The sequence below is a fragment of the Macaca fascicularis genome, chromosome 8 (assembly GCF_037993035.2).
Source record: "Macaca fascicularis isolate 582-1 chromosome 8, T2T-MFA8v1.1".
NCBI lineage: Eukaryota > Metazoa > Chordata > Mammalia > Primates > Cercopithecidae > Macaca > Macaca fascicularis.
Window position 1 is genome coordinate 26,207,066 of NC_088382.1, and position 27,726 is coordinate 26,234,791.

The 27,726-nt window shown below is 46.8% G+C and overlaps 1 protein-coding gene across 1 annotated transcript; it reads left to right on the forward strand.

Moving 5' to 3' along the window:
- Window positions 1-27,726, forward strand: TNFRSF10C (TNF receptor superfamily member 10c). Its single transcript, XM_065518662.2, is given in 11 exon segments — window positions 1-69; window positions 1,132-1,170; window positions 3,025-3,143; window positions 5,599-5,625; window positions 6,516-6,720; window positions 15,321-15,375; window positions 15,378-15,425; window positions 22,926-23,039; window positions 23,777-23,906; window positions 25,239-25,439; window positions 26,060-27,726. Coding segments are annotated over 11 exon segments (1,026 nt in total). The 3' UTR covers window positions 26,079-27,726.

Consider the following 27,726-nt stretch of genomic DNA (forward strand, 5'->3'; position numbering starts at 1 on the left):
ATGGAAGAAGAACAGCGACCCCCCGCCCTGGTCCATGTTCTGAGGAGACCCGGACCTGCCAGTGTGTCAGTCAGTGTCCTGGTCTCCTGAGATGCTCACTGTGGTCCCTTCCCCACCGTCTCATCACTGCCTGTGTGTGTTGACTATATTCGCATGAGTGTTTATGTGCAAAAGCCACACAATAAAATGTGAATTTGCGGCAGGAAATTAAGGAACCGGAGAGACCGATCAAGGTGTAGGAGAGTTTTTATTTTAGGTGTACACCGGCTCAGCAGACATGTGTCCTGAAAGTCTGAGCACCAGACAAAGAAAGCAGTCACTTTTTAAGCAGTTTGTGGCAGGAGTTATGTGATGCAGGAAGCAGACTTACAGAAGGGAGAATAAAGGCAGTTAATTATCATGTAACATTCTTTAGCTTACATTTTGGGAAAGCATGTCTTGTAACTTATGCTTATTTACCTTGTGACCTTGCAGCTGCACAGTAAGAGAAACAGAAACTACAAGGTATGTGGGAAAGAAATATGGTTAATGTCTCACAGTCTTTACAGAAAGGCAGTTAATATTCTTTCTCAGCTCTTACTTTGGGGGGGTGGTCACTAATGCCCATAACAGCTTTACTTTTTCTATTTTCTTCATTTTATAAGAACAATTAATATCTTTTAATTTTTCCACTTCAAATTCATAAGAATTTCATTGGTCATTGAGTCATCGTGAAACCTTCTGGTCCCCCCACAACTAGGCTAACTGGAACCCAACATGAGAGCCACCAACTGGAAGTTGCCATGATCCCCTTCTCAGGTTTCATCATTCACTAGGCTGGCTCACAGAAGCCAGAACACACGTTATTTGCCAATTTATTACAGAGGATATTTTCAATGATATCAATCAACAGCCAGATGAAGAGATACACAGGGTCAGGGTTGTGAGGGTGCCCAGTGCAGGAGCTCTGTCCCCGTGGAATTAGGGCATGCCACCCTCCCGACATGTGGATGGGTACTTGTTCACAAACCCAGAGGCTCTCTGAACTTTGTCCTTTTAAGCTTCTTTGGAGGATTTATTGCTCAAGCTTGAGTGATTATATCATTGACCTTTGGTGATCACCTCAACATTCAGCCCCTCTTCTCTCACCAGCGGCTGGAACAGGGGGAGGGCATTTGCAACTTCCACCAGGTAAGCAAAACCCAAGCAAAACTTCAGCAGGGGCTGAAGGTTCAACCCTCTAATCATAGGCCTGTTCCCGCTCCCAAGGCTGTCCAGGAACCCCTAGCCATCAGTCGCCTCACTGGTGTACAAAGAGACATTGATCACTTCAGAGATTCCAAAGATTTCAGGAGCTTTGTGTCAGGAAACAGGGGCTGAGATCAAATATGTATCTCTCATTATTTCACGGTTCACAACCAGGTCTCTGGACTCCCTTACAGCAAAACGATATGCAACTCAAAAGGTACTGGTAGGTTATTAGTCCTCCTCAGTCATTGATAATTAGTCCAGTCCATCATCATGTTATATGAAAATGTCTCCTAGGATGAGGCCACTCGGGTTTGCAGGCCTCCATTCCCTCTGTCAGTTCCTAAAAGCAGGACAGGTCTCAGCAAACACAGAGCTCCCCCCTCCCAGATATCTGGATAATTGAGCTAAGAGACAGTGTCATCTCCTTCTCAGTATTACTGTAATATAAGATTTCCCTCATTACATAAACCTTGTATTCATTCCTTTACTCTCAGCAACTCCTCCTCCTGGTTTTCATTTCTACTCAAACTTTTCTACTTTGGAAATAACTGTGATGAGTTGGCAGCAATACTAGTGTAACAAGCGTGTCCCCTCAGTGCACATCCATTCATACAGGGCAGGGTTACACAGGTGCAGAACTAGTGGGCTATTTTACCAATAGGCAATACATTAGTCCATTGTGTGTTGCTATAAAGGAATATCTGAGGCTGGGTCATCTGTAAAGAAAAGAGGTTTATTTGGCTCACGGTCCTGCAGGCTGCATGAGCATGGCACCTGCATCTGTGCAGCTTCTGGTGAGGGCCTCAGGGAGCTTCCAATCATGGAAGAAGGCAAAGGGGGAGCCAGCACATCACGTGGTGAGAGGGAGCAAGAGAGAGAGGTGAGAGGTCCCAGACTCCTTTAAACAACCAGCTCTCCAGTGAACTAACAGAGTGAGAACTCACTCATTACGGTGGAAAGGGCAGTGAGCCATTCGTGAGGTTCTTCCCCCATGACGCAAACACCTTCACCAGGCCCATACCAACCTCAGGGATCACGTTTCAATATGGCATTCGGAGGGGACACACATCCAAACTATATCAGGCTAGGTAGCTGCATTTACTATTAGCCCCAATTTTGCAGGACTGGGGTCCCATCAGGTCCATAAGAAAATTGACAGAAAAGTCTAAACACACAGTCTGTTCCTGGCTTAGGAGTTGTCACTGCTTCCAGCATTTATAGTTGTAGCCCTGGCCCTGTGGCCAATGTACCAGGTGGCGGATGGGGAGAAGGGGAACGTTGAGGTTACACAGAGAAGAAACACAAAAATGACAGTCAGTCACTGGCCGAGCATGGTGGCTCACACCTGTAATCTTAGCACTTGTGGGAGGCCAAGGCAGGTAGATCACCTAAGGTCAGGAGTTTGAGACCACCCTGACCAACTTGTTGGAACCCCATCTCCGCTAAAAATATAAAAATTAGCTGGGCGTGATGGCGGGAGGCTAAGGCAGGGGAATCACTTGAACCTGGGAGGTGGAGTTTGCAGTGAGCCAAGATGGTGCCATTGCACTCCAGCCTGGGCAACAGAGCGAGACTGTGTCTCAAAAAAAAACCACCACCACCACCACCAACAACAACAACAAAATGTCAGTCATTATACTAGCACCCTCCCTACCCCCTCATCCCCAGATCCACTGGAAAAATGGAGGAAAGTCTGGTGGGGACACTCCTTTAGCCCACTCGTGTGGAGTAGCGGCACACACCGGTGAAGGCGTTGAAGCCAGCCCTTCATGCCTTTATCTCCCCCCATTTTAGACAATCAATGTTTCAGTTGACTGTTCCGCTTCCCTATCAAATTGTTACTCTAAGGAGGATATCTCGCTGCCCATTGCAAAACATTATGCGCTGAACAGCATGTTTCTTGGTCCAAGGAAGTGAGGCTTAGTGGTCCAAGCTAGAATAATACCTTATTTCAGTTCTTTTATATTAATAGCACTCTGGGCATTTGCAGCCTCCACCAGGTAAGCAAAAGACAATCCACAGTCAGTTTCTGTTCCCGTGGAGACTCACCTGTACCCCCCAGGACCCTGCCCTCAGTCTCACTTTCCAAGAATGTTCAGGGCCTCCCCATCAGGGAATCTGCCTCATAACCATAGGCAGTCTGTGTCTCTCCCGCTGGCAGACAGAACAGCGCTTATTGGCGTTATGCTCTGAGAGACAGCAAGAGAAATGTGTTTCGATTCAGCCCATCTCTGCATCGCTGTGGTTCCCCCATATCCACTCATTTTATTTCATGGCCTCTCATGACCACCTCAGGGGAGTACATGGTGGTATCTCTTGCTGATTGCAATGACTTTCCAATCCTGAGGCAGGGTCTACTGAGCAGTATGGATGTGTCCTACTTTAACGCACTCCTCAAGTCCCCCTAGAGATTGCCATAGGGTCGGGGCTCATATGGACATCCCTTCAATAGGCCAGTTTTCCATTACTCTTAGAAACAATGGAGAATGTAGAGACAAATATCCAAAATTAATACACTTTATTTGGAAAGCAAGAATTGCAATGCTTGGCATACACAAAGACCAACTTGTCTTGGGTATGTCTAAAGACCAAAAGAAGTTTAGAGGTTTTTTTTTAAAGGAGAAGTTCTGGCCGGGCGCGGGGGCTCACGCCTGTAATCCCAACACTTTGGGAGGCTGAGGCAAGTGGATCACGAGGTCAGGAGATCAAGACCATCCTGGCTAACACGGTGAAACCCCATCTCTACTAAAAATACAAAAAAATTAGCCGGGCGTGGTGGCAGGCACCTGTAGCCCCAGCTACTTGGGAGGCTGAGGCAGGAGAATGGCATCAACCCAGGAGGCAGAGCTTGCAGTGAGCCGAGATCGTGCCACTCCACTCCAGCCTGGGCGACAGAGCGAGACTCCATCTCAAAAAAAAAAAAAAAAAAGAGAAATACTAAAGTATTTTTTTTCCAGGAAGTTCACTGGCGCTGTCAAATTTGAAGAAGTGGCAGGCTCTGACTGGTGAGTGATTGTAGTAGGTCAAGCTGGTCTTAGAGCAGCAGCAGGTTGTGTCAATAGATATTAGATAGAACTACTAATAGTTTCAGGTTACGGCTACCAGGCTTACAGAAAATTGCAGTTTGGGGGTAATACAGTGATTTTTTTTTTCCCCATGACCTCTTGACTCTGTTTTACTTGACATTTAGAATGACCCAATTTGTGCGATCAACTTTCACATTCTCCTTCCCAACTCTATGACCAGGACGTTGACGACTGTCCATGAGCCAGAAAAAAATCCAAGTACAGGGGCTTTTGCTGCTGTTCAAATCTTCCATCAACACTAGGAAAACAGCATGCAATCCAACCCACCTAGCCGATTTGCCTTTGCCTTCCTCAATCAGAAGGGTGGCCTTCCAAATAGGATGTTGTCCATTCACCTAGGAACGACAGTCTATAAACTAAGTAGCTCTTGGTCAGTCAGTAAAGAGCTGTGTATAGGGAAGTGTCCAACTGACCCTAGAATCCAGCAGCTCCTCATCCAGTTCTAGAGTCAGTCTGAGAGGAACAGAGGCTCCCTGCTCATGAGTGTCTCCTCTTTGCCTTCCTCAGGCACAGGATGCCATATAAACGATTTCCATTTTGTAATAGAACTCTTCTGGGACTGCCCTCCCCGTTACAGCTTTTCCAAGATCACTGAAGACATCACGAGTTTTTCAGGTTTCAAGATTATTTTATGTCCTTCAGTCACGGGGGAGCTTCAGTTAGTGTTCCTCGCAAGCTAGTAAGAGCCTCTCAAATGGAAACTTTATAGTCTAAAGGCCCAGTTCCCGGGAGGTGCTCACAGCCTTTTGCCATTAGCCCTAGTCAGTGTCCCACATAGGGCACAGAGAATGTGTCGTTACCTGCAGTCTGGTTTCTAGTCTACACTGTGTGGTCCACCCTCCAGGAGCAAGGGGCCTGAGGTGCGCTAAAGACTTTCCTGCAGGCTTTGGTGGCTCTATGTTAATGCTGTCAGTCTCCCTGAAGTCCCTGTCCTCTCACCTCCTGCCTGGATCTGCACCCAGCACACATTCCTGACCCCACGCATTTCTCAGTGCCTGGGACCTGGCACACATTTCTGACCCTAACTCAGTGCCTGGGGCCTGGCAGGTGCCCAGGGTGCTCCATCGCTCAAATCCAAGCCTGTGGAGAGGATGACATTTCATTCCCAGGTTTCTGATGAACAGAAAAAGTCTTGTTTCTATAGTGCTATCCTCTTCTATCCACCATGTGAGGGGTCAGGAGCCAACTGACCCCAAGGGTCTAGGAGTCGTGCCATTGACCTGAGTGCCTAGGCTCACCAGCTGGCACCCTTCAATACCACACATTGGGTCTGTCCTCACAGCGGCAGTGTGCTTAACTGGATGGGGAGGTAAGTGGCCCAAGGTCAGACAGTTGGACCTGGGTAGACACTAGACTTGGGGACAGGCTTTGGAAGACACTCCCCTGGACCTCCTCTCTCCATGGGGCCTCAGTACTAGAGCCCTCAAGGTTGGTCAGGGAGTGTCTGTGTCTCGACCATGCAAAGGGTGCCAGGCTGTGGCTAGGGATGCCCCCGGGATTCCTCTCCCTCCTACCTGCTCCTCAGCCTCTGTATGTGCCTATCATGGCCCCTGTGTCCTTCATTCTGTCCACTCATATGTTCGCTGGGCCCCTCCTTGGTGCCAGGCACCCGCTACTGAGGGGTGCCAAGACCCTGCCAGAGAAGCTTGGTGCTGGGTCACAGCAGCAAAGGGACTGGAGGCAGTGGCATAAGTGTAGTGGTCAGTGAGGCCACTGTGGGAGGAGGGAGTGGGAGCGGAAGCTAAGAGTGGACTGAAGTGCTTAGGCCAGGAGGTAGTTCAGGGTTTAAGAAGAGGAGAGACAGGCTTCGCTGGGAGGGAGGAGGCTCAGGAGGGGCCTCCAGTACCTCCTCTGAACCTCACTACCCAGACTACAGCAGGGCAGTGGGCAGCGCCTCTGCTCCTTCCCCTTTTGCTGGCCACAGCCTGGACAGGACCCAGAATCAAACCACAGGCCCAGGGTCACCGCTGCCAGTAAGAACTAGTTCCTGTCCGTCCACGCAGCCACCCCCACAACTGGGGCCTTCCTGGAGGTGCTAGGGGAGGCCATGGCCCTTTTCTGAGTGCTTGGAAGTGACTCCTGGAAGTGACAAGTGACCACGCCTTTTTCCCGCGGGTATAAAAGCAGAGGCGCACTCCGATTCTGGCAGTGCAGCTGTGGGAACCTCTCCAGGCACACGAACCCTGTGAACGATTTCTGATCGATTTTTGGACATTTGACCAGAGGTGCAGGGGATGAGGAGCGCTTCCTACCGCTAGGGGACTTTGGGGGCAGAGCGCCCCGGCCGCCTGAAGGCCGGGGCAAGGTGCGACCCAGGACCCAGGACGGCGTCGGGAACGAGACCGTGGCCCGGATCCCCAAGACCCTAAAGTTCGTCGTCGTCATCGTCGCGGTCCTGCCGCCGGTGAGTCCCCGCCGCGGTCCCTGGCAGGAGAAGAGCGCACCTGGAGAGGGGTATGGGAGACAGGGGAACACGATGGGGCAGGGAGACAGGGGAACACGGAGCGGGTGCCTGGCTCTGGTCACCTGCGGCCGGGCATGTCCAGGCAGGACGAACCCGTCTTCGGAGTCAGGGGAAGAACTGGGTCCCCGGGCCGGGCAGGAGGGAGCAGAGAGCGCGCTCTCCCTGGCTGTCCGGTGCCCGCGAATGGAGGGAAGTTGCAGAAGCGAGAGAGGGAGGGAGTCAAGGTGGAAACTATGGAGTGAACCTCCGGAAGACACAGAGCGGTTGCCTCTCTCATTAATTAATTAGTTAGTTAATAGAATTAACCCCATGTTTGCATTCTTAAACGTGTTCCTTGGAGACGGGTTTAACCAACAGCCAGTGAAAAAACTTTCCAACGCTGTCTTTTACAATTTTCATTTCCTCTGCCCTGAAAGTGGAAGGAAGCAGTTAACGAACGTGCTTGCAGTTAGTATCTTGCACTGTCACCCGTGTGTCCCCTCTGCATCCCACAGGCAGGACCGGGGGCTCGCGCTTTCCTTCAGCGATCCTGCCACTGGTGAGTCCTCGCCGCGGTGTAAAGTTCTCATTGTGAGTTGACTTTGTAAACTGAGATTGGTAGTAGTGTGAGCGCAAGGACATATGTATAAAATGTGCAGACTTCTAGGTCTCTTTCAGATTGATTGAGGTTTTTGCTAACAGCCCTTTTTAGGATTCCTTATATTATTAAAAAAAAAAATGCCAAAGCAAGATTACAGGAACTATGAGAGTTTGCATGTTGTCTTTCTACAAATTAATGCTAAATTTAGAAAAGCAGTAATATTTTGACCTCTCAAAAATTACACAACTGACTTTTAAAATAGTTTACAGTGGATGAACTTACCTGAGACAACTAAAAGAATGGCTGTGTCAGGACAGTGGCCCTGAAGAGAGAATGTGTGGATGACCAGTGTAGACAAGGCCAGCAACATGAATTTCACAGTTTTGGGAATGTGAACTCTATATGTCCCAAAGGAGGCTTTGATCCTTCAGTCTTGCCTTAATTAAATGCATTTCAATGCACAATTGCTTTTTAAAATTTTGGAGCTAACACAAAGCACATTAAATGTTTTATGGCAGTACATTCAGATTGATCTTCTTTTAAACAAGGGTATTATATTTTACTGCATGGGTGAGCCACATTTTAATTCACTGTTGCTGCCTAGGGGCAGCTGGTTAGATCCCATCCTGACTTTGCCTTTGCTAATTCCAACAGCGTTGTACTAAATACCCTTGTATGTATCGTGTGTCCACGTATCTATGCGAACCAGCTTATTGGGAAACTCCTTACAAGTTGAATTCTACTTCTCTACTTCTCCTTCTGTGGGATAAATGACTTCAGAAGTTTCTTTAAATGTTCACAAATTTTCCTCCAAAGAAACCATTGAACCCAGCTTACGGTCACACGTAGTCCACAGATGTGCCTGTGCCCCTACACCCTTGCTACACTTAGCTTTCATTCGTTACTAGTCTAAGATGTAAAACATGACACATCACATTGCTATGTATTTTTGTTTCTTCATGGTATTAGGAATTTTCAAGGATACAGGAGTTTTTGGTACTGGGAGTAGATGACCAGGGGATCCAGATGAGACAGTAGGGGAGGGCGGCAGGGAGGACTGAATTCACAGCTGTGCACCTGGAAAACCATGGTCAGCTGGGGCTAGTCCCTGCCACCCACCATACCTGTGAATGGAGGTAAGGTCTCCGTCCTCAGGCTGTCAGGGTGACTTCAGATGAGCCTGGAGCTGAGCTCAGTTCCTGACACCAGGTCCTGACTCTGTCAGTGCTGGACTGGTCCAGTCACCTGGCGTGCCAGGTCCTTCCACGCCATTCCTCTCTCTATCAAAGTAGGAATTGAGAAGTTCTGACGGCTCAGAATTCCGGACTCTCAGGATGTGAAGGACTCCTGGGATTGAAGGCTGTGAATGGCTGGGCCCTGCCTTGCTCCCCCTCTGGCTCTGTGTCTCTGGTGTGGCCCCAGCTCCTACCTGTAAAGTGAAGAGGAGATAAAAATCTTCAGCAACCCTGTGTAAACCTCAGAGGGCTGTGTTAGCAGGTGTGGGAGGACAGATCACATCCTCAGGGCTGGTGTCAGTCACTCTGGACTGGATCCCCGAGGCACCTGTCCTCCACCCAGCAGAGGGTGCACCTGCTCCTACTTGCACCTCGTTACTGGCTCCCTGAGCTTCTGGCAGAAGCTTCTAAAGACTAGGGTGGAGCACCATGGGGAGGGGCCATGGAAGAACAGAGGAGCCAGACCTCAAGTGAGGACAGCGATGACACTGCAGGACCACAGCCTGGTTTAACTGTCATGCTTGCAGTTGTCCTTCTGGTAGGCACATGGCCTGGGTTGCAGTTTGAAGAGTGAGCAGGAAATGTCTCTATCCAGGTGGCTGCAGACGGCTACTCACCCAGCCCCTACTGAGAGGCCACAGTTCCAGTTCTGGTCCCCTGTCCTGTATCCAGGAGTGGCAGGGCAGTGAGGCTCTAGCTTCTAGGTCAGGGATGGGGACAGTGGGGACAGTGCCATGCCCCACGCCTGTGCTGTTGGGCAGCTAGTGTCCTGCTCCCAGCCAGTGACTGCACATCTTCGTCTAATGGATTTTCCTAACAACCCGGGGAGATGAGGGTAGGTTGTTTTCCCTGTTTCACAAGTGGCAAAATGAGATGCAGGGCTAGAGTTCTCTGAGCAGCTGCTTCTCTGATCTCTGTCCTGCCCTTGGCCTCTGGGAGCTCCTGTGGGCCCTCAGCAGAGTCCGCAGGGCTCTTGGAGCCTGTCCTTCGGCCATGAGCTGAGGCCGCCACTGTGCTCACTTCATAGGCTTGGGGGGAAAGTGATTCATCCAGGAAGTAGACAGTGAGCTCTTTACTCTGGGAATACCAGTGCCTGGAGTCTGCTGAAGACAGGGAGGACAAATGAACCCCATGTGAATCCTGCTCCCCGGAGCCCACAGTGTGGTGGGAGAGGTGACACCAGGGATTATATAACTAATAGGAGGTAGCATGAGGGAGGCCTGAGATCTCACCACCCTTTGCTCCCCCTCCTCCAGAGAGACTGTGCTGGAGGGAAATCATGTCCTTGCAAGGCCATAGGATGTGGTATTGTTGGCCTGGAAGATGTGGTTTGATTATAGTCACCATTGAGGGTCATGGAGGGAAGCTAAGCTCTCCTTTAGACTTTATTTATTTATTTATTTATTCCCTGGCTGGGCCAGAGAATTAAATTGACATAAGACAGCTCCACTGGAGACAAGCACACACATTTATTTAATGCAAGTTTTACCTGGCACGGAAGAACCAGTGAGAGTCAGTTACTTATTTACTGAATTAGACCAAGTAACTCGTGAAGAAGCAAGTAATTATGTGGGGAGCTAAAAAGATGATAGTGGATCCATTCTAACATGGTCTGCGCAGTACCCTCTTGGCCTCGACTTTTCATCCTTCAAAATAAGGAGATCGTCAGCCAGGCGCGGTGGCTCATGCCTGTAATCCCAACACTTTGGGAGTCCAAGGCAGGCAGATCACGAGGTCAGGAGATCAAGACCATCCTGGCTAACACGGTGAAACCCCGGTGAAACCCCGTCTCTACTGAAAATACAAAAAAAATTAGCAGAGTGTGGTGGTGGGCGCCTACAGTCCCAGTTACTGGGGAGGCTGAGGCAGGAGAATGGCAATAACCCAGGAGGCGAAGTTTGCAGTGAGCTGAGATCGCGCCACTCCACTCCAGCCTGGGAGACAGAGCGAGACTCCGTCTCAAAAAAAAAAAAAAAAAAAGGAGATCGTCCTATGTTTTCCAGGGGACTTTCATCCCCTGCTTTTAGGAAACACAAAAGAGGTCAAAGGATCTTCTTGCACCTGTTGTTTTTCAGTAGCCTTTAATTCATAATAGTCAATGGACCAGGGTGGGCAGGGTGTGATGGCTCACACCTGTAGTCCTCCCAAGACAGGCAGATCACCTGAGCCCAGGAGTTCAAGACCAGCCAGGGCAACATAACAAAACCCTGTCTCTACAAACAAAACAAAACAAAACAAAAACAAAAACAAAAAACAGAAAAACACAGAAAATTATGTCATGTGAAAGAATCCACACAGAATGCTTACCATCTGATTCCATTTCTTATTACAATTCAATCTATTCTGACAAAAAACAGAGGAATTATTACTGGAGACATAGGAGCAAAGCAGAAGAGAGGATTACACTGAAGAATGAAGACATTCTGGGGGATGGTGGACATGACATTTTCTTATCATGGTGATAGTTTCTCAGTGTATATACACGTGTCAATCTACCAAACTGCATGCTTTAAAAATGTATACTTTGTGGCCGGGTTCGGTGACTCACGCCTGTAATCCCAGCACTTTGGGAGGCCGAGGGGGGTGGATCACGAGGTCAGGAGATCGAGACCATCCTGGCTAACATGGTGAAACCCCACCTCTACTAAAAAATACAAAAAAATTAGCCGGGCGTGATGGCAGGCACCTGTAGTCCCGGCTACTCGGGAGGCTGAGGCAGGAGAATGGCGTGAACGCAGGAGGCGAAGCTTGCAGTGAGCCGAGATCCAGCCACTGCACTCCAGCCTGGGCCACAGAGCAAGACTCTGTCTCAAAAAAAAAAAAAAAAAATTACACTTTGTTTCATATCCATTATACCTCAATAAATCTATTTTTAAAAACCTTCAACAGAATATAAACACTTGAGTGTATACTGTATTCCCTATAGCACTTGCACATAGATCATGGAACTATGTTGCATAAAAAGTCAGTATCCAATCAAAATGGAATTCTAAAAAGTAATTAACATTAAAATGTGCAAGGGAAAGAGGAGCAAAAAAATTAGACTAGACAATCGTAGCTTAAATGGTAAACTTATAGGTCTGTTTCAACTATATCAATTATTGCACTACCTGTAAATCCACTGAGCGCTACAGTGCAATGGTAGAAATGGTTGGAAGGGCAGAAAAAGCAAGCCTCAACTATATGTTGTCTATATGAGATGGGCCTTAAAAGGAAGACACAGATGCTGTCTGTTGAAAGTAAATAGATGGAAAAAGATACACCATGCAGAGTGTAAGGCCAAGAAAACTGCCGTGGCTATCTCAGTATCAGATGAAGCTGATTTTGTTAGCGGTGGACGAGATCCGAGTTACCCTACATTGAAGGCGGCGAATCCGTAGGGGTCCACAGCACCTTCAGCTCTTCCCCTCCTGAGAAGAAAGAATTGGAGTGAGGGGCGTGAGGCAGAAGGAGAGATGGAGGCAAGTTTCACAGCAGGAGTGAAAGTTCATTAAAAAGCTTTAGAACAGGAAGGTAAGGAAGGAAGGGAAAGAAAAGAAGGGAAGTACTTGGAAGATGGCCAAGCAGATGACTTGAGAAACAGCGCACAGCCGGCCCGCCTGAGTCAGGGTTTTATAGGTTGGCATACTTCTGGGATCTTGCCTTACTTCTCCCCACTCCTGAAATCTTATTGGGAAGCTGCTGATCAGTTTCAGGTGTTTTCTATGTATTAGGAGACTCTTTTTCTGGCATCGGCTGTAACCAGTTACTACTTTAGAGACACGGTTATCAACCACCTGATGGTCGCCTTACACTGCTGGTGTCAGAAGTGGGGAGCCCTCTCCTGCCCTGCTCATACCTGTCTAGCTACCTACTGTAACAATTTTAGGACACAGAATATTATGGGAGATCAAATATCTCCCATATTTGTATGGGACCTTTGTAGTTAAAAAGGTTAACTCTTCAAGGAGTGTAATAATAACAACAAGTTGTATATGCCTAGTAATACAGCTTCAAAACACATGACGCAAAAATAGAATTAAAAAGAGATTAAATCAGCTGTTTCTCTGCACTTGGTAGCACGATCAGATGAAAACGCCAGTAAAGTGGCAAGCGACCTGCACACTGTGAACCACCTTGATTTAACTGACATTTAAAGAGCAAGATGGAACATCCACTGAACACTCATTCCTTTCTATGATCATGATACTTTCACCAAGATAGACCACGTTCTGGGCTATAAAACACATGATATGATCTCTAAACTTAATGAAACTAAACTGGAAATCAGTAACAATATTCATACAGAATTCTAAAATTTTGAAATTGAACAACACACTTCTAAAAATCTGTGGTTCAGAGAAGAAATCAAAAGGGAAGGTAAGATATTTATTTCAAAGTAAATAATAATGACAATATAATACATCAAAACTGGTAGGAAATGGCTAACAGTGCTCAGGGTGAAATATACAGCTTTCAATGTTTCTATTAAAAAATTGGGGGCTGGGGAAGTGAGTTACAGAGGAAGGGCATGCAGTTCCTTTGTGGAGTGATAAAAATATTCTAAAATTGATTATAGTGATGATTGCATAGCTATGAGTATATTAAAAACTATTGAAATATAGACTTTAAATGGGTGAATTATATGAATCATCATAATTATTAACTATGGAAATTGTGTCTCACTAAAGCTGTCAAAAAAAGAAAAAACATGAAAATTATGGCCTGAGGAGCTACGTTAATCAATCATAAAATATAAGTGTAAATTTAAACCAAATAAAGTAACAGGAAGGAACATAAATTAAGGAAATAGAATACAAACCACAAAAAGAATTGACCAATTCTGTGTGTGGTGGCTTACGCCTGTAATCCCAGTACTTTGGGAGGCGCAGGCAGGCAGAACACTTGAGCTCAGGAGTTAGACCACTCTGGGCAACAAGGCGAAACCCTAGCTCTACAAAATATGCAAAAATTAGATAGGCATTGTGGCATACGCCTGTCTGTGGGGACTGAGGTGGCAGGACCACTGGAGCCCGGGAGGCAGAGGAGGCAAAGGTTGAAGTGAACCGAGATTACACCACTGCACTCCAACATGGAGGTCAGAGGGAGACCCTGTCTCCAAATAAATAAATAAATAAATAAATAAATAAAAAGACAAAATGAAAAGTTGGTCTTCTGAAAGGATTTTAAAAAACACTCATAAACCCCTCATTAGATGAGAGGGAGTAAGAGTGTGAGAGCAGAGAAAGGAGACGCAGACATTGCCTGAACCTAGAGGGACTCCAGCCTGGGAAGGAAGGATTTGGGAAACATGGGTTAGCTTCACTGTCACCAACTATGGGACAGGCTTTGATGTGGAAGAAGGCTACGTTTTATCTTGTTTAGATGGAGGCAGTTGAATTGAGCCCAACATAAACAGCTTTCATTGTAATCATTTTGGTTTTGCTTAAATTAATTTCTTACTTTTAAACACTCACAACTTAAAGCAAAGTTACAAAAACTGTACAATAAAAACATTTGAAAAAATAGCTGTTGATGTGATGAAAGCTGTTATTGAATTAGTGTGTACTTTCTACAAACAAGGAAATTAACATCAACACGTTACCACTATCTAATACCCAGACTGTATTCCGATTTCTCCAGTTGTCTTCCAGTTGTCATTTATAACACAGAGATCACGGCCAGAATCCCTGAATTGCTGTTTCATCTTTTTTTGTCACTCTTTGATATTTAGTGGGAACAGCTTGTCAAGGTCCTTTGTAAAGCAGTAATTAATTACTTCATGTTTGATGCTATATCCTGACTTTCTGTAAGGTTATATATATTATAACCCTCGTTTGTAAAACTGAGTATGTTTATGTGTGTGTCTGTGTGTATTTGTGTGCGTGTGAAGGAGAGAGACAGAATTCACCTATTGGTCAATTAAACACTTGGTGAAACGAAATATGTTAAATGCTATTTCTGCATGAAGGGCTCATAAGTGTTTTTAAAAAATTCTTATAAAATCTTTTCTTTCCAACCACAATGGTGTGTGCCTGTTATCCACATTTCTTGGGAGACTGAGGCAGGAGGATCACTTCAGGCCAGGAGTTCGAGCCTATAGTAAGATATGATCACACCTGTGAATAGCCACTGCATTCCAGCCTGGGCAACATAGCAAGACTCTGTATCAAAAAAACAAAAATAACTCTTCTTGCTCACATTTTCTGGGATAAATGTATTTTATGTTTTAATATGAGAAAAGGATACAGAGGTGTTTTCCTTTGTCTTTTCATCTCGCTCTGTCACCAGGCTGGAGTGCAATGGCGTGATCTCGGCTCACTGCAATCTCTGCCTCTCAGGGTCAAGCTATTCTTCTGCCTCAGCCTCCCGAATACCTAGAATTACAGGTGTGCACCACCATGCCCAGCTAATTTTTGTATTTTTAGTAGAGACAGGGTTTCACCGTGTTGGCCAGGATGGTCTCAATCTCTTGACCTCATGATCCACTCACCTTGGCCTCCCAAATTGCTGGGATTACAGGCGTGAGCCATCACACCTGCCCATTTTTTTTTTTTTAATAGAAAATAGCTGGCCCTAACAGGCCAAGGGATAAACATGGATATGAAAGAATGAAAGTTTGGAGCTGGAAAAAATGTTCAAGCGCTGATGGATTTTGTCACTTGGGGTGAAGGGAATGTGAGATGGAGCCTGGGAGGGGTGAGGTCTGGAAGCCACTCACGCCCATCTCTCCTTTGTCCCCACAGGTCCTAGCTTACTCTGCCACCACTGCCCGGCAGGAGGAAGTTTCCCAGCAGACAGTGGCCCACAGCAACAGTGGCACAGCTTCCAAGAGGAGAAGTGTCCAGCAGGTGCACTCTTATTTTTAAAAATCAGTTTATTTTTAATTGACAGATAAACATTGTATATATTTATGATGTACATCATGAGGTTTTGAAATATGCATGCGTTGTGGAATGGCTAAATGAAGCTAATTCACATACTTATCATGTATTCGTGGTAAGAACACTTAAAAATCTTCTCAGCAATTTTCAGCTGTATGGATACAGAGCCCTGGCATAAGCCCTCTTTGCCCTTTTTATGTGGGGGTTCTGTAGCCTTCCTTATCTATGGGTTCTACATCCATGGTTGCAACAAACCACATATCAAAAATATGCGGAAAAAATAAAAATGATAATATGTCAATAAAAGTAGATAAAAGCAATGCAATATAGCACTTATTTACATATCATGTCTATTGCATTAGGTAGTACAAGTATTCTAGAGAAGATTTAAAACATATATGCCTGGGTTTTATGCAATACTATCCCAATTTATATCAAGGACTTGAGTATGTGCCGAGTTTGTTCCATGGAATATATTCCCTGTGGATAGAAGGAAGGACTGTACAACACATTGTTTTAATAACTGTAGTCACCATGTTCCACAATACATCTCTTGAATTTATTCTCCCTAACTGAAATTTTGTATCCTTTGACTAACATCTCCCCAATCCACCATCCAACTCAAGCCCTGATAATCACCATTCGACTCTCCACCTCTATGAGATCAACTTTTTCTGATTCCACATATGTGAGATCGTGAAGTGTTTGTCTTTCTGTGCCTGGCTTATTTCACTTAGCATAGTACCCTCCAGGTTCATCCATGCTGTCACAAGTGACAGAATTTCCTTCTTTTTAAAGGCTAAATAATATTCCATTGTGTCTGTGTGTCACATTTTCTTTAACTTTTCATCCATCCATGGACACGTAGGTTGATTCCATGTCTTGACCATTGTAAATGCTCCACTGCATGTGGGAGGGAAGATACCTCTTCAACATACTGATGTCATTTCCTTTGGATGTACGCCCAATAGGGGGATTGCTAGATTATATAGTTGTTCTATTTTTTGTTTTCTGAGGAACCTCCATACTGCTTTCCATAATGGCTGTACTAATTTCCATTCCCACCAACAGTGTACCAGCGTTCCTTTTTCTCCCTATCATCATCAACACTTGTTATCTTTTGTCTTTTTGGTAATAGCCATTCTTATAGGTGTGAAGTGATATTTGATTGTGGTTTTAAATTGCACTTCCCTGATGGTTAGTGATGCTGAGCATTTTTTTCATATACTTGTTGGCCACTTCTGTGTCTCCTTTTGAGAAGTGTCTATTCAGGTCCCATGCCCATGTATCCATTTTACTTGGATTATTTGATTGTATGCTATTGAGATGTTTGAGTTCCTGTGTATTTTTTTTTTTTTTGACAGAGTCTGGCTCTGTTGCCCAGGCTGGAGTGCAGTGGCCGGATCTCAGCTCACTGCAAGCCCCGCCTCCCGGGTTCACGCCATTCTCCTGCCTCAGCCTCCCAAGTAGCTGGGAGTACAGGCGCCCACCACCTCGCCCGGCTAATTTTTTTTTTGTATTTTTAGTAGAGACGGGGTTTCACCGTGTTAGCCAGGATGGTCTCGATCTCCTGACCTCATGATCCGCCCGTCTCGGCCTCCCAAAGTGCTGGGATTACAGGCTTGAGCCACCGCGCCCGGCTCCTGTGTATTTTTGATTTTAACCAAAATCTTGGATCTTTTGGATATTGACCTTCATTCTGTAGGTTGTCTCTTCACTCTGTTCATTGTTTCCTTTGTCATGCAGAACCTTTTTAGTCTAATGTAACCTCATTTGTCTGTTTTTCCTTTTGTTGCCTGTGCTTTTGGGGTCATAGTCAAGAAATCATTGCCTGGACCAACATCATGAAAAATTTCCTCTATGTTTTCTTGTGGGTTTTACCATTCTAGGTCTTATGTTTTAATCTTTAGTCCATTTTGAATTAATTTTTACATGTGATGTGAGATAAAGGTCTTATATCATTCTTCTGCATGTCGATATCTGCTTTTCTCAACACCATTTATTGAAGAGACTGTCCTTTCCCCATTTTGTGTTCTTGGTATCTTTCTCACAATCAATCGACTGTAAATGCATTGATTTATACCTGGGTTCATTATTTTGTTCCATCAGTTTATTTATCATTGTTATGCCATTACCATTCAGTTTTGATTACTATACTTTTGTAATATATTTTAAAATCAGGTCATATGATGCCTCCATCTTTGTTCTTTTGTTTGTTTTGCTTAAGATCACTTTGGCTATTTGAAGCCTTTTTTAGTTCCATACACATTTTAGAATTGTTTTCTCTATTTTGGCAAAAAATGTCATTGGAATTTTAGTAGGCATTGCATTGAATCTATAGATCACTTTGAGTAGTATGGACAATTAAACAATATTGAGTTTTCTAATCCATGAATGTGTACTGTCTTTCCGTTTATTTTTGTTACTTTCCATTTCTTCATCAATGTTTTACAGTTTTCAGATCTTTCACCTCTGTCATAAATTTATTTAAAAGAGTTGCTGCCTTGACATCCATTTGTAGGTCTGATATAAGTTGTTTAAAACCCAATCATACCACAGCATCGTTTGCCCAGTTAGCAATTCCTTTCCCTGTTCAATTGTTTTTGATATAGCACATTTGTTCTTCATCTCCCTGACCCCAAACCCAATACGTCCCACAGCAGCTCACTACAATGAAACCTAATGGTTCGGCAGGGCATGGTGGCTCATGCCTGTAATGCCAGCACTTCGGGAGGCCAAGGCGGGAGGATCACCTGAAGTCGGGAGTTTGAGACCAGCCTGACTAACATGGAGAAACCCCATATCTACTAAAAAAACAAAAAAATTAGCGGAGCATGGTGGTGGATGCCTATAATCCTACCTACTTGGGAGACTGAGGCAGAAGAATCGCTTGAATCTGGGAGGCAGAGGTTGTGGTGAGCCAAGATCGCGCCATTGCACTCCAGCCTAGGCAACAAGAACAAAACTCTGTCTCAAAAAAAAAAAAAAAAAAAAAAAAGAAAGAAAGAAAAGAAACAACGGTTCACACCAGAGCTGTGTAAATAAGCATAAAGAAGTTTCTTGTGAACATCTTGGGAAATCTCCTGGATCCCCATCAGGGCAAGGCTAGATTTTATAGCCACTCTACAGAGAGAAATGTCAAGACCAAATCAGAAGAAAATACAGCTACCTCCTTGGCTAAATTTATTCCTAAGTTATTTATTTATTTATTTGTAGCTATTGTAAGTGGGATTTTTCAGATAGTTTCTCTCTCTCTTTCTCTCTCTCTTTCTTTCTTTCTTTCTTTTTTTTTTTTTTTTTTTTTTTGAGACTGAGTTTCACTCTTGCTGCCCAGAATGGAGTGCAATGGCACAATCTCGGCTCATTGCAACCTCTGCCTCTTGGGTTCAAGAGATTCTCCTGCCTCAGCCTCCCAAGTAGCTGGGATTACAGGCACCCGCCACTACACCCAGTTAATTTTTGTATTTTTAGTAGAAACAGGGTTTCACCATGTTAGCCAGGCTGGTCTCTAACTCCTGACCTCAGGTGATCCACCCACCCTGGTCTCCCAAAGTACTGGGATTACAGGCGTGAGCCACTGCTTCCAGCCCAGATAGTTTCTTTTTAGTGTATAGAAACACTTCTGAATTTGTTAGTTTATTTCATGTCCAACTTTATTTTACACCGATAACCACTTATCTTTGCTCTTATAAAAAACTCGACACTTTTCCTCCCCCTGCCTTATTTTGTTTTTGACATCATTGTTTATATCTTTTTTTTGGCAACTCTAGCTCTGTTGCCCAGGCTGGAGTGCACTGGCATGATATTGGCTCACTGCAACCTCTGCCTACTGGGTTTAAGTGATTCTCCTGCCTCAGCCTCCTGAGTATCTGGGATTACAGGCGCCTGCCACCATGCCCAGCTAATTTTTGTATTTTTAGTAGAGTCGGGATTTCACCATGTTAGCCAGACTGGTCTTGAACTCCTGACCTCAGAAGATCCACCTGCCTTGGCCTCCCAAAGTGCTGGGATTACAGGCGTGAGCCATTGAACCAGCCCTATTTACATCTTTTTATGTTGTGTACTCCTTAACAAATGGCATTAACTATCACTTAAAACAAAATTTTTGTCTTTTGACATTTATACTGATGCAAGTGATTTATACACTACCATGATTGTATTAGAATATTCTGAACTTGGCCGGGCGCGGTGGCTCACGCCTGTAATCCCAGCACTTTGGGAGGCCGAGACGGGTGGATCACGAGGTCAAGAGATCGAGACCATCCCGGCTAACACGGTGAAACCCCGTCTCTACTAAAAATATAAAAAATTAGCCAGGTGTGGTGGCGGGCGCCTGTAGTCCCAGCTACTCAGGAGGCTGAGGCAGGAGGAGCTTGCAGTGAGCCGAGATCAAGCCACTACACTCCAGCCTGGGCGACAGAGCGAGACTCCGTCTCAAAAACAACAACAACAACAACAACAACAACAACAAAAAGAATATTCTGAACTTGACTGTGTACCTACTTTAACCACCTAATTTTATATTTTTACATGGTTTTATGTGTCTTGTTAATGTTCTGTTCTTTCAGATTGAATAACTTTTTCTTTTTTTTTAGCATTTCTTGTAAGGCAAGTGTAGTGGTGATAAACTCCCACAGGTTTTGTTTCTCTGTGAAAGTCTTTATTGCTCCTTTGTTTCTAAAGGATGGATTTGTTGGGTATGGTATTGTTGGTTGGCAGTGGTTTTTTTTTCCTTTCTATACTGTGTATGATTCCACTATCTCCTGGACTGCAGGTTTCTGGTGAGAAGCCTTCTGATAGTTTTATAAGTGTTCCCTTATATGTGATGAGTTGCTTTTCTCTTACTGCTTTCAAAATTCTCTTTGCCTTTCACTTTTGGGAATATGTTTGTGATGTGTCTTGGTGAAGATCTCTTCATATTTAATCCGTTTGGGGTTCTTTGGGCTTCATGAATCTGGAAGTCTATTCCTATCCAGATTTGGTACATTTTCTTTCATTATTTCTGTAATTATACTTTTTTTTTTTTTTTAGACGGAGTCTCGCTCTCCCAGGCTGGAGTGCAGTCGTGCAATCTCGGCTTACTGTAAGCTCTGCCTCCCGGGTTCATGCCATTTTCCCGCCTCAGCCTCCCTAGTAGCTGGGACTACAGGTGCTCACCACCATGCCTGGCTGATTTTTTTTTTATTTCTTAGTAGAGACGGGATTTCACCATGTTAGCCAGGATGGTCTTGATCTCCTGACCTCGTGATCCGCCCACCTCGGCCTCCCAAAGTGCTGGGATTATAGGCGTGAGCCACCACGCCCAGCCTGTAATTATACTTTCTGCCCCTTCTCTGATGCAAGGAGCACTTTCTCTGATGCTCCTTGGACCATGATAATACCTATATTGTTTTGCTTCATGGTAACTCATCAGTACTGTTGGTTTTCTTCTCTCTTTTTCATTCTTTTTTTTCTTTTTGTTCCTGTGATTTGGAGATTTCAAATGATCTGTCTTCAAGCTCACTGATTCTTTCTTTTGCTTAATCAACTCTGCTGTTGAAGCTCTCTATTGGATTTTTTATTTCATATATTGTGTTGTTCAATTCCAGAATTTCTGTTTGGTCCTTTATTATGGTGTCTGTATGTTTATTAAACTTCTCATTTTGTTAATGTATTGTCTTTCTGACTTCACTTACTTGTCTATCTGTATTTTTTTTGTAGCTGACTAAGCTTCTTTAAAATTAGTATTTTCAGTTCTTTGTCAGGCTGTTGTAAATCTCCATTTGTTTAGAGTGGACTACTTGTGTTTTATTTTGTTGCTTTGGTGCTATCATGTTTCCCTGATTGCTCATGAGCCTGTGGCAATGTTCTGGAATGTGCGCTTTAAAGAAGCAGGGACTTATTCCAATATTTACAGACTGGCTTTGTCAGGGAACACCCTTCACCAGACAGCCTGTACACAGATTTTGGTCAGGCCATGTGGTGTGGTTCAAAGGTGGTCTTGTTGCTGGTGTCCTCAGGCAAGCCGGTTTGGTATCCAGGCATGTGTGGGTAGGCCGAGAGCCTATATCCAGAAAGGTGCCCTGAAGCCTCAGTCCATGGGTCCTAAACTGGCACTGGCATGGGTCTCGAGTTTGGGTCTGCAGATGTCAGCCAGGTGATGGCATGGGCCTCATCCCTAGGTCCACAGGGAAGGGCCTGGATCCTGAGTTCATGGGGACTTACCTGGCACTGGGGCAGACCTGGAAGCTGAGTCTGTGGGGGTAGGCCAGGATTCTGGGTCTGTAGTCTAGCCTTGAGGACCCCATTGAAGACTGACCTCTCATCCTTATCATATTCTTGTCTCTATGTGCTTCTAGATTTCTGTTTCCTGCACTTTCTGGCTCTTTTTCCACAGGGATGCATTGGATGATTTCTGTCAGTCAGGCACCATGCTAACGGGGGTTAAGAGGCCCTGCCCTCATGGAGCTTTCTTTCCGGGATGGTATCAAGACATACAAATAGGCTGGGTGCAGTGGCTCACACTGGTAATCCTAGCACTTTGGGAGGCCAAAGCAGGCGGATCACGAGGTCAGGAGATCAAGACTATCCTGGCCAATGTGATGAAACCCTGTCTCTACTAAAAATATAAAAATTAGCTGTGCATGGTGGTGCGTGCCTGTAATCCCAGCTACTTGGGAGGCTGAGGCAGGAAAATCACTTGAACTAGGGAGTTGGAGGTTGCAGTGAGCCGAGATGGTGCCACTGCACTCCAGCTGGGTGACAGAGCAAGACTCTGTCTAAAAAAAAAAAAAAGAAAAGAAAATACACACAAATACACATAACAGTCAGGATGTCCTGATGGGAACCATGAAGAATAGTTAAGTGATAGGTGAAACAGACAAGGTTGGTGGGGCCTCTCAGGGATGGTGATTTGGGCTGATATTTCAAGTTGGACAGGGCCAGTCTTGCAGAGAGCCAGGAAGAGTGCTCTTGAGAAGGCCTTGCAGGAATGAGAGCCCCAGGTTTCAGGGGCTTGGGGAGACTAACAGGGAGAAGACAGGGAGCCACTGTGGTGAGTGGACAGCAAACAGATCAGGTGGACCAGCATGGGCAGATCACATGTACAGGAGGTTGGAGGTTATTTTGTGAGTGAGGGCATAAAAATAAAATATATCAGTGATGTGTATTGATTACATGTTGAAATGTAGTATTTTAGATATTTTAAGTTAAAATTATATTGTTAAAATTAATTTGGCCTCATCCTTTTTACGATTTTAATACGGCTGTCATAGAATTTGAATGTTGCATGTGGTTTGTATTATATTTCTGTCAGCAGTGCCCATCAAAGGTATGTAATGGATGCTGAATTCATGACAAGACCAAGCCTGGAAGAGTGGATTTCTCTGTCTGGATTCCACTAAGAGCGAAAAGAGAAGTTTTTCAGCCACTGTCAGCCTCTGGGAATTCTGTGGCAACTCATTCATTGGCTTTTCTCTCCCTTCCCAGGATCTCATAGATGAGAACATACTGGAGACTGTAACCCGTGCACAGAGGGTGTGGATTACACCAACACTTCCAACAATCTGTTTTCTTGCCTCCCATGTACAGTTTGTAAATCAGGTACAGACTGTGTGCACCTCTTGTCCAGAGGTGGAGTGTGGGACAATGAGGTGGGAGTTGTAGCTGATGTGAGTCAGGGAACCAAGTTCCAGCCCAGCTTGGTCTTCATTACCCTGTTTCATGATTATATATTTGACAGATTAAAAAAAATAGAAAGAAATCTTTTCTGTAATGCATGCCACCTGGCTGGGAAATCTTCTAAACTGTCAGCTGCAAGAGGGTAGGGGGATCATTAAAGCACAGAGAAGGCCTGATCCAGTGGACAGGGTTGGGTTTCAGCAGTGGGACGGGTCTGCTCCAGGGTCAGGCTCTCTCCCCCAGGCTCTGTGCTTCTGGCAGGTGCTGGACCTCACTCAGCCTTCAGGTTCTCAGGCCCCTTCCTCCTCCCCAGCAGGCCCAGGCTTTAGGGAAGTCCCCTAAGGGCTCCTCTCCTTGCAGAGTCTCTCAGGTGATGCCCTTGCACCTCCTTTGCTATTGACTATGCCATCTAAACAATGCTTTTCCCCTAATCTGATATAATAAATCATGAATCATGCTCCCTTTTATGACTCCTCTGAGTATTAGTGACAGCTGAAGGGTGGGTGTCCTGTATGAGCCCTGGGTATGCAGGTGCAGAAACTGGCCCTCAGAACTCCTCGGTGAACTTGGCTGAGCTGAGTAGAAGGGGGTGGGTGATAAGGAAGGTTGAGGGATACATCAGGGAAACACATTCCCAAAACCTTATGCTCTGTTGTCAGGTCAAACAAATACAAGTTCCTGCACCATGACCGGAGACCCAGTGTGTCAGTGTGAGGAAGTCACCTTCTGTGAGGAAGGCACCTTCTGGGATAGGAACTCCCCTGAGATGTGCCGGAAGTACAGCATAGGGTGAGACAGCAGCCACGGGCTCCCGGCAGCTTTCAGGAACCCAAGAAGACCTGAGTCACCTGGTACCCCTATTTCTCCACTGACCCCATGGAGCCTCCAGACCCATGGGGTGTCCCTGAGCCTGTGGGGTCTCTTGGGTCTGCAGTGGCCCCTCCTGGTCCATCTGCCTGTCCCCACCCCTGCCCCCTGCAGCAGCCCCTTCCCACCCCTCCCCAGCATGAGTCCCCTTGGCCAGACCGACTTGTTCACTGGGCACAAGAGGCAACTTTCTAGATCCCTTGACCCTTTTCATCAAACCTAGGAAATGCAATTTCCTTTTGAAATGAGAAGAAAGCTGGGCGCGGTGGCTCACATCTGTAATCCCAACACTTTGGGAGGCAGAGGAGAGCGGATCACTTGAGGTCAGGAGATCGAGACCAGCCTGGCCAACATGGTGAATCCCCGTCTCTACTAAAAATACAAAAATTAGCCGGGCTGGTGGCGGTCACCTGTAGTCCCAGCTACTCGGGAGGCTGAGGCAAGAGAATTGCTTTAACCCAGGAAGCGGAGCTTGCAGTGAGCCGAGATCGCGCCACTGCACTCCAGCCTGGGCGACAGAGCGAGACTCCGTCTCAAAACAAACAAACGAAAAAAGAAATGAGAAGAAAACACTTGAGTCCAGTCTGGGTTGTGTTTGTTGCTATACCAAACTGTTTTAAAAAATGTTATTTTTAATACTTTTTATGCAGGCAGGACCCATAAAGACAAAAGTGGCCACGACCAACAAAAGTCATAAGAAAGCTGTGGGTGGAGCTCCTTCAAGTTCCCATGAAGGCCTGAGCCAATCCAGCCGGCCTCACCCCTGGCCCCAATCCCTTAATAAGTCCTGTCTTTTCCCTATTTGGGCTTTAAGGGGCAAGAGTAATTTGTCCTTCTCTGGCCCTCTAATGTTTGCTGTGATTGGGAGGAACCAGCAGACAAGTCGGGGTGAGAGCTCACTTGTACTGTGGGTTGACTGGAGGACAGGGCTCAGCTTGTGGCCACAAGGACTTGTGACCTTCTCCTGGCGTGTGGCTCCTCCTAATGCAGGCCTCCTCTGCAGCCCAGGGAAGCTCAGCGTGTGTCCAACACAGAAGGCTCCCAGAGCAGGGAGGCTGAGGGGCTGAAATGCGCATGCTCAGACTCTTCTTCAGCCTCAACAAGGGAGCTTGGGGGACCCCCTTCAGACACAAGGAGGCTATCCTTCCCATGACTCCTTCTCAGGGACATTGGAGACGGAGGGTGGCTCCCCTTTCATCCCACCTGGCCAGCTTTCCCTCAAGAGTCCTCACGTCCCTCTCTGTGTGTACCCAGGTGCCCTAGTGTGGAAGTCCAGGTCAGTAATTGTACGTCCTGGAGCGATAGCCAGTGTGTTGAAGAATTTGGCGCCAGTGCCATTGTGGAAACCTCAGCTGCTGAAGAGACAACGACCACCAGCCCAGGGACTCCTGCCTCTGCTGGTTACCTCTTATGCATCATCGTAGGGATTGTAGTTCTAATTGTGTTTCTGATTGTGTAAGTTTGCACTTTGGAAGAAATTCCTTCCTTACCTGAAGGAAGGTGGTGACTGAGGGCAGGGGCGCTGGACATTCTCTGCCCTGCCTCCTTCTGCTCTGTTCCCACAGACAGAAATGCTCACCCCTGCCCCAAGTCCTGGTGTCTCCAGCCTGGCTCTATTTCCCTCCTTGTGATCGCCCCATCCCCACATCCGGTGCACCCCCCTGGACCCTGGTCTCATCAGTTCCTATCCTGGAGCTGGGGGTCCCCACATCTCCCAGCCAAGTCTGGGAGATGGCAGGGCCAGTTCTTCCCATCTTCAGGCCCAGCCAGGCGTGGGGCAGTCGGCTCCTCAACTGGGTGACAAGGGTGAGGATGAGAAGTGGTCACGGGATTTATTCAGCCTTGGTCAGAGCACAACACAGAGATTTTCCACGTGTTGGTTTTACTCTAGTTCCCCTTCTCATCCCCCTTCCTCAGTGTGTCCCTGAATTGGAAGGCCCCCCTCTTGTCCCCAGCCCCAGGGCTCCTTGTCCAGTGTCCCTGCCCCCAGCCCACCCCTGCGCCCCACTGTCCTCTGGGAGAGAGGTGCTGCATGGGCCCCTCCCCGCCTGCTAAGGAGACTCCTCCTTTTCCAGGTGGTTGAACAGGCCCTGAACGTGTGGACAGAATGACTTCGTTTCTCCAGAAACTGGAAGCCTCATGGGCTGAGGAACTGCCTCCCACCCACAGCAGAACCAGGTGGACATAATCCTTTCTCCTCATGGCTGCCCTGACTCTCTGAAGTGGCTTGGGACTCTGGGCTGACTGTGGGGGACACATGGCCATCTTGAGCATCACACAGACTGGCGGGCCGTGCTGCAGCCCTGTCCTTCCTGCAGTCCTGGTGACAACCTCACTCCACCGCCTGCACCCTGAGGATGGGATGTCCGCCTGAGCACAGCATCAGGGGCCTGGCCCCAGCAGCAGGTCCTGGATGTGCTGAGACTGGGCTGCCTGGGGTGACCTCATTGGGAGGAGGTGGGGATGGCAGGTCCAGCTGCATACTGGGGACCCTGCAGCAAGCCCTGGATGTGGACTCCTGAGTCAGTTCTTTGCCTTCCTGAGGCCTTTTTCCAGCACTCACGTCCCCCACCAAGGCCTGGGGTGAGAACAATGCCCACAAGGAGACCCTGAGTAACAGGGACTCGCAGCCCATCCGAGTCTCTGAGCAGGAAATTGAAGGAATCATGACATTTTACAGAGGAGGAGACTGCAGCTCAGAGTGGGGGAAGCGTGTGCACCAGGCCACAGGCAAGTCTGTCCAGAGCACTAGTAGGAATGGGGGACACTAGGAATGACCACTTTAAGAAGTTAGATGAGAAGAATTTCAAAGTTAAGTCATTGGAGTTTGTTGGTAATATATTGGTATGGCTTAGGTCATGTTAAGTGCATCACACGCTCACCCCCATGTCTGCTGTTGGTCTCAGCACTGGGTGGAGGGAGCGGGGAACAGTCCTGGTGAAGAGGAGAGGGGAGCAGCACCGGCTGGGGTGGGTCCTCTGCCGCTACCTCCTCCTGCTGTGGTTTCTCAGGGCTTAGGCGGCCCCTCACACCTGGCTTGTCTGGGGGGAGAAGATCTTTGTTCTCTGGCTGCTTTTAAGACTTTCTCCTTAACAGTGGTTTCGGCAATTCGATTGTGGTAAAAAGGAGCTGCAGAAGCCATGGCTCTAGCATTTTCGCCCTCCCCTTCTGTATAATAGCAGCCATGTTTCGGCCTCTGCAGGGCTAAGGTCCTCCGAGCAGCTGCTTCTCCACATCTCTGCCCTGCGCTTGGCCTCTGGGAGCTCCTGGTGTTCCTTAGCAGAGTCCACAGGGCTCTTTGGGGTCCCATCCCTGTGCTGGAGCCTGGAGCCTGTGACCTGAGGTGGTGAACTGAGGCCACCACTGGGCTCACCTCATGGGCTTGGAGGAAAAGTCATTCACCCAGGAAGTAGATGATGAGCCCTTTACTCTGAGAATGTCTGCGCCTGGTGCCGGTGGGAGGACAAACGAGCCCTGCCTGTGTCAATCCTGCTCCCTGAAGCCCAGAGTCTGGTGCAGGAGGTGTCACCAGGGACCTAAATGGCGATCAGGAAGCATGGGGGCCACCTCCCCCACCCCCCACCTCCAGAGAGGCTGTGCCGGCTCCAGGGACGCCATCCCTCCCTACTTGGCTCTGGCAGAGGGAGGCTGTGCGGTTGCAAGGCCCCAGCTCATGGTATTGTTGGCGTGGAGGATGTGGTTTCATTAAAATCAACATTGAGAGTAATGATTGTACTAACAA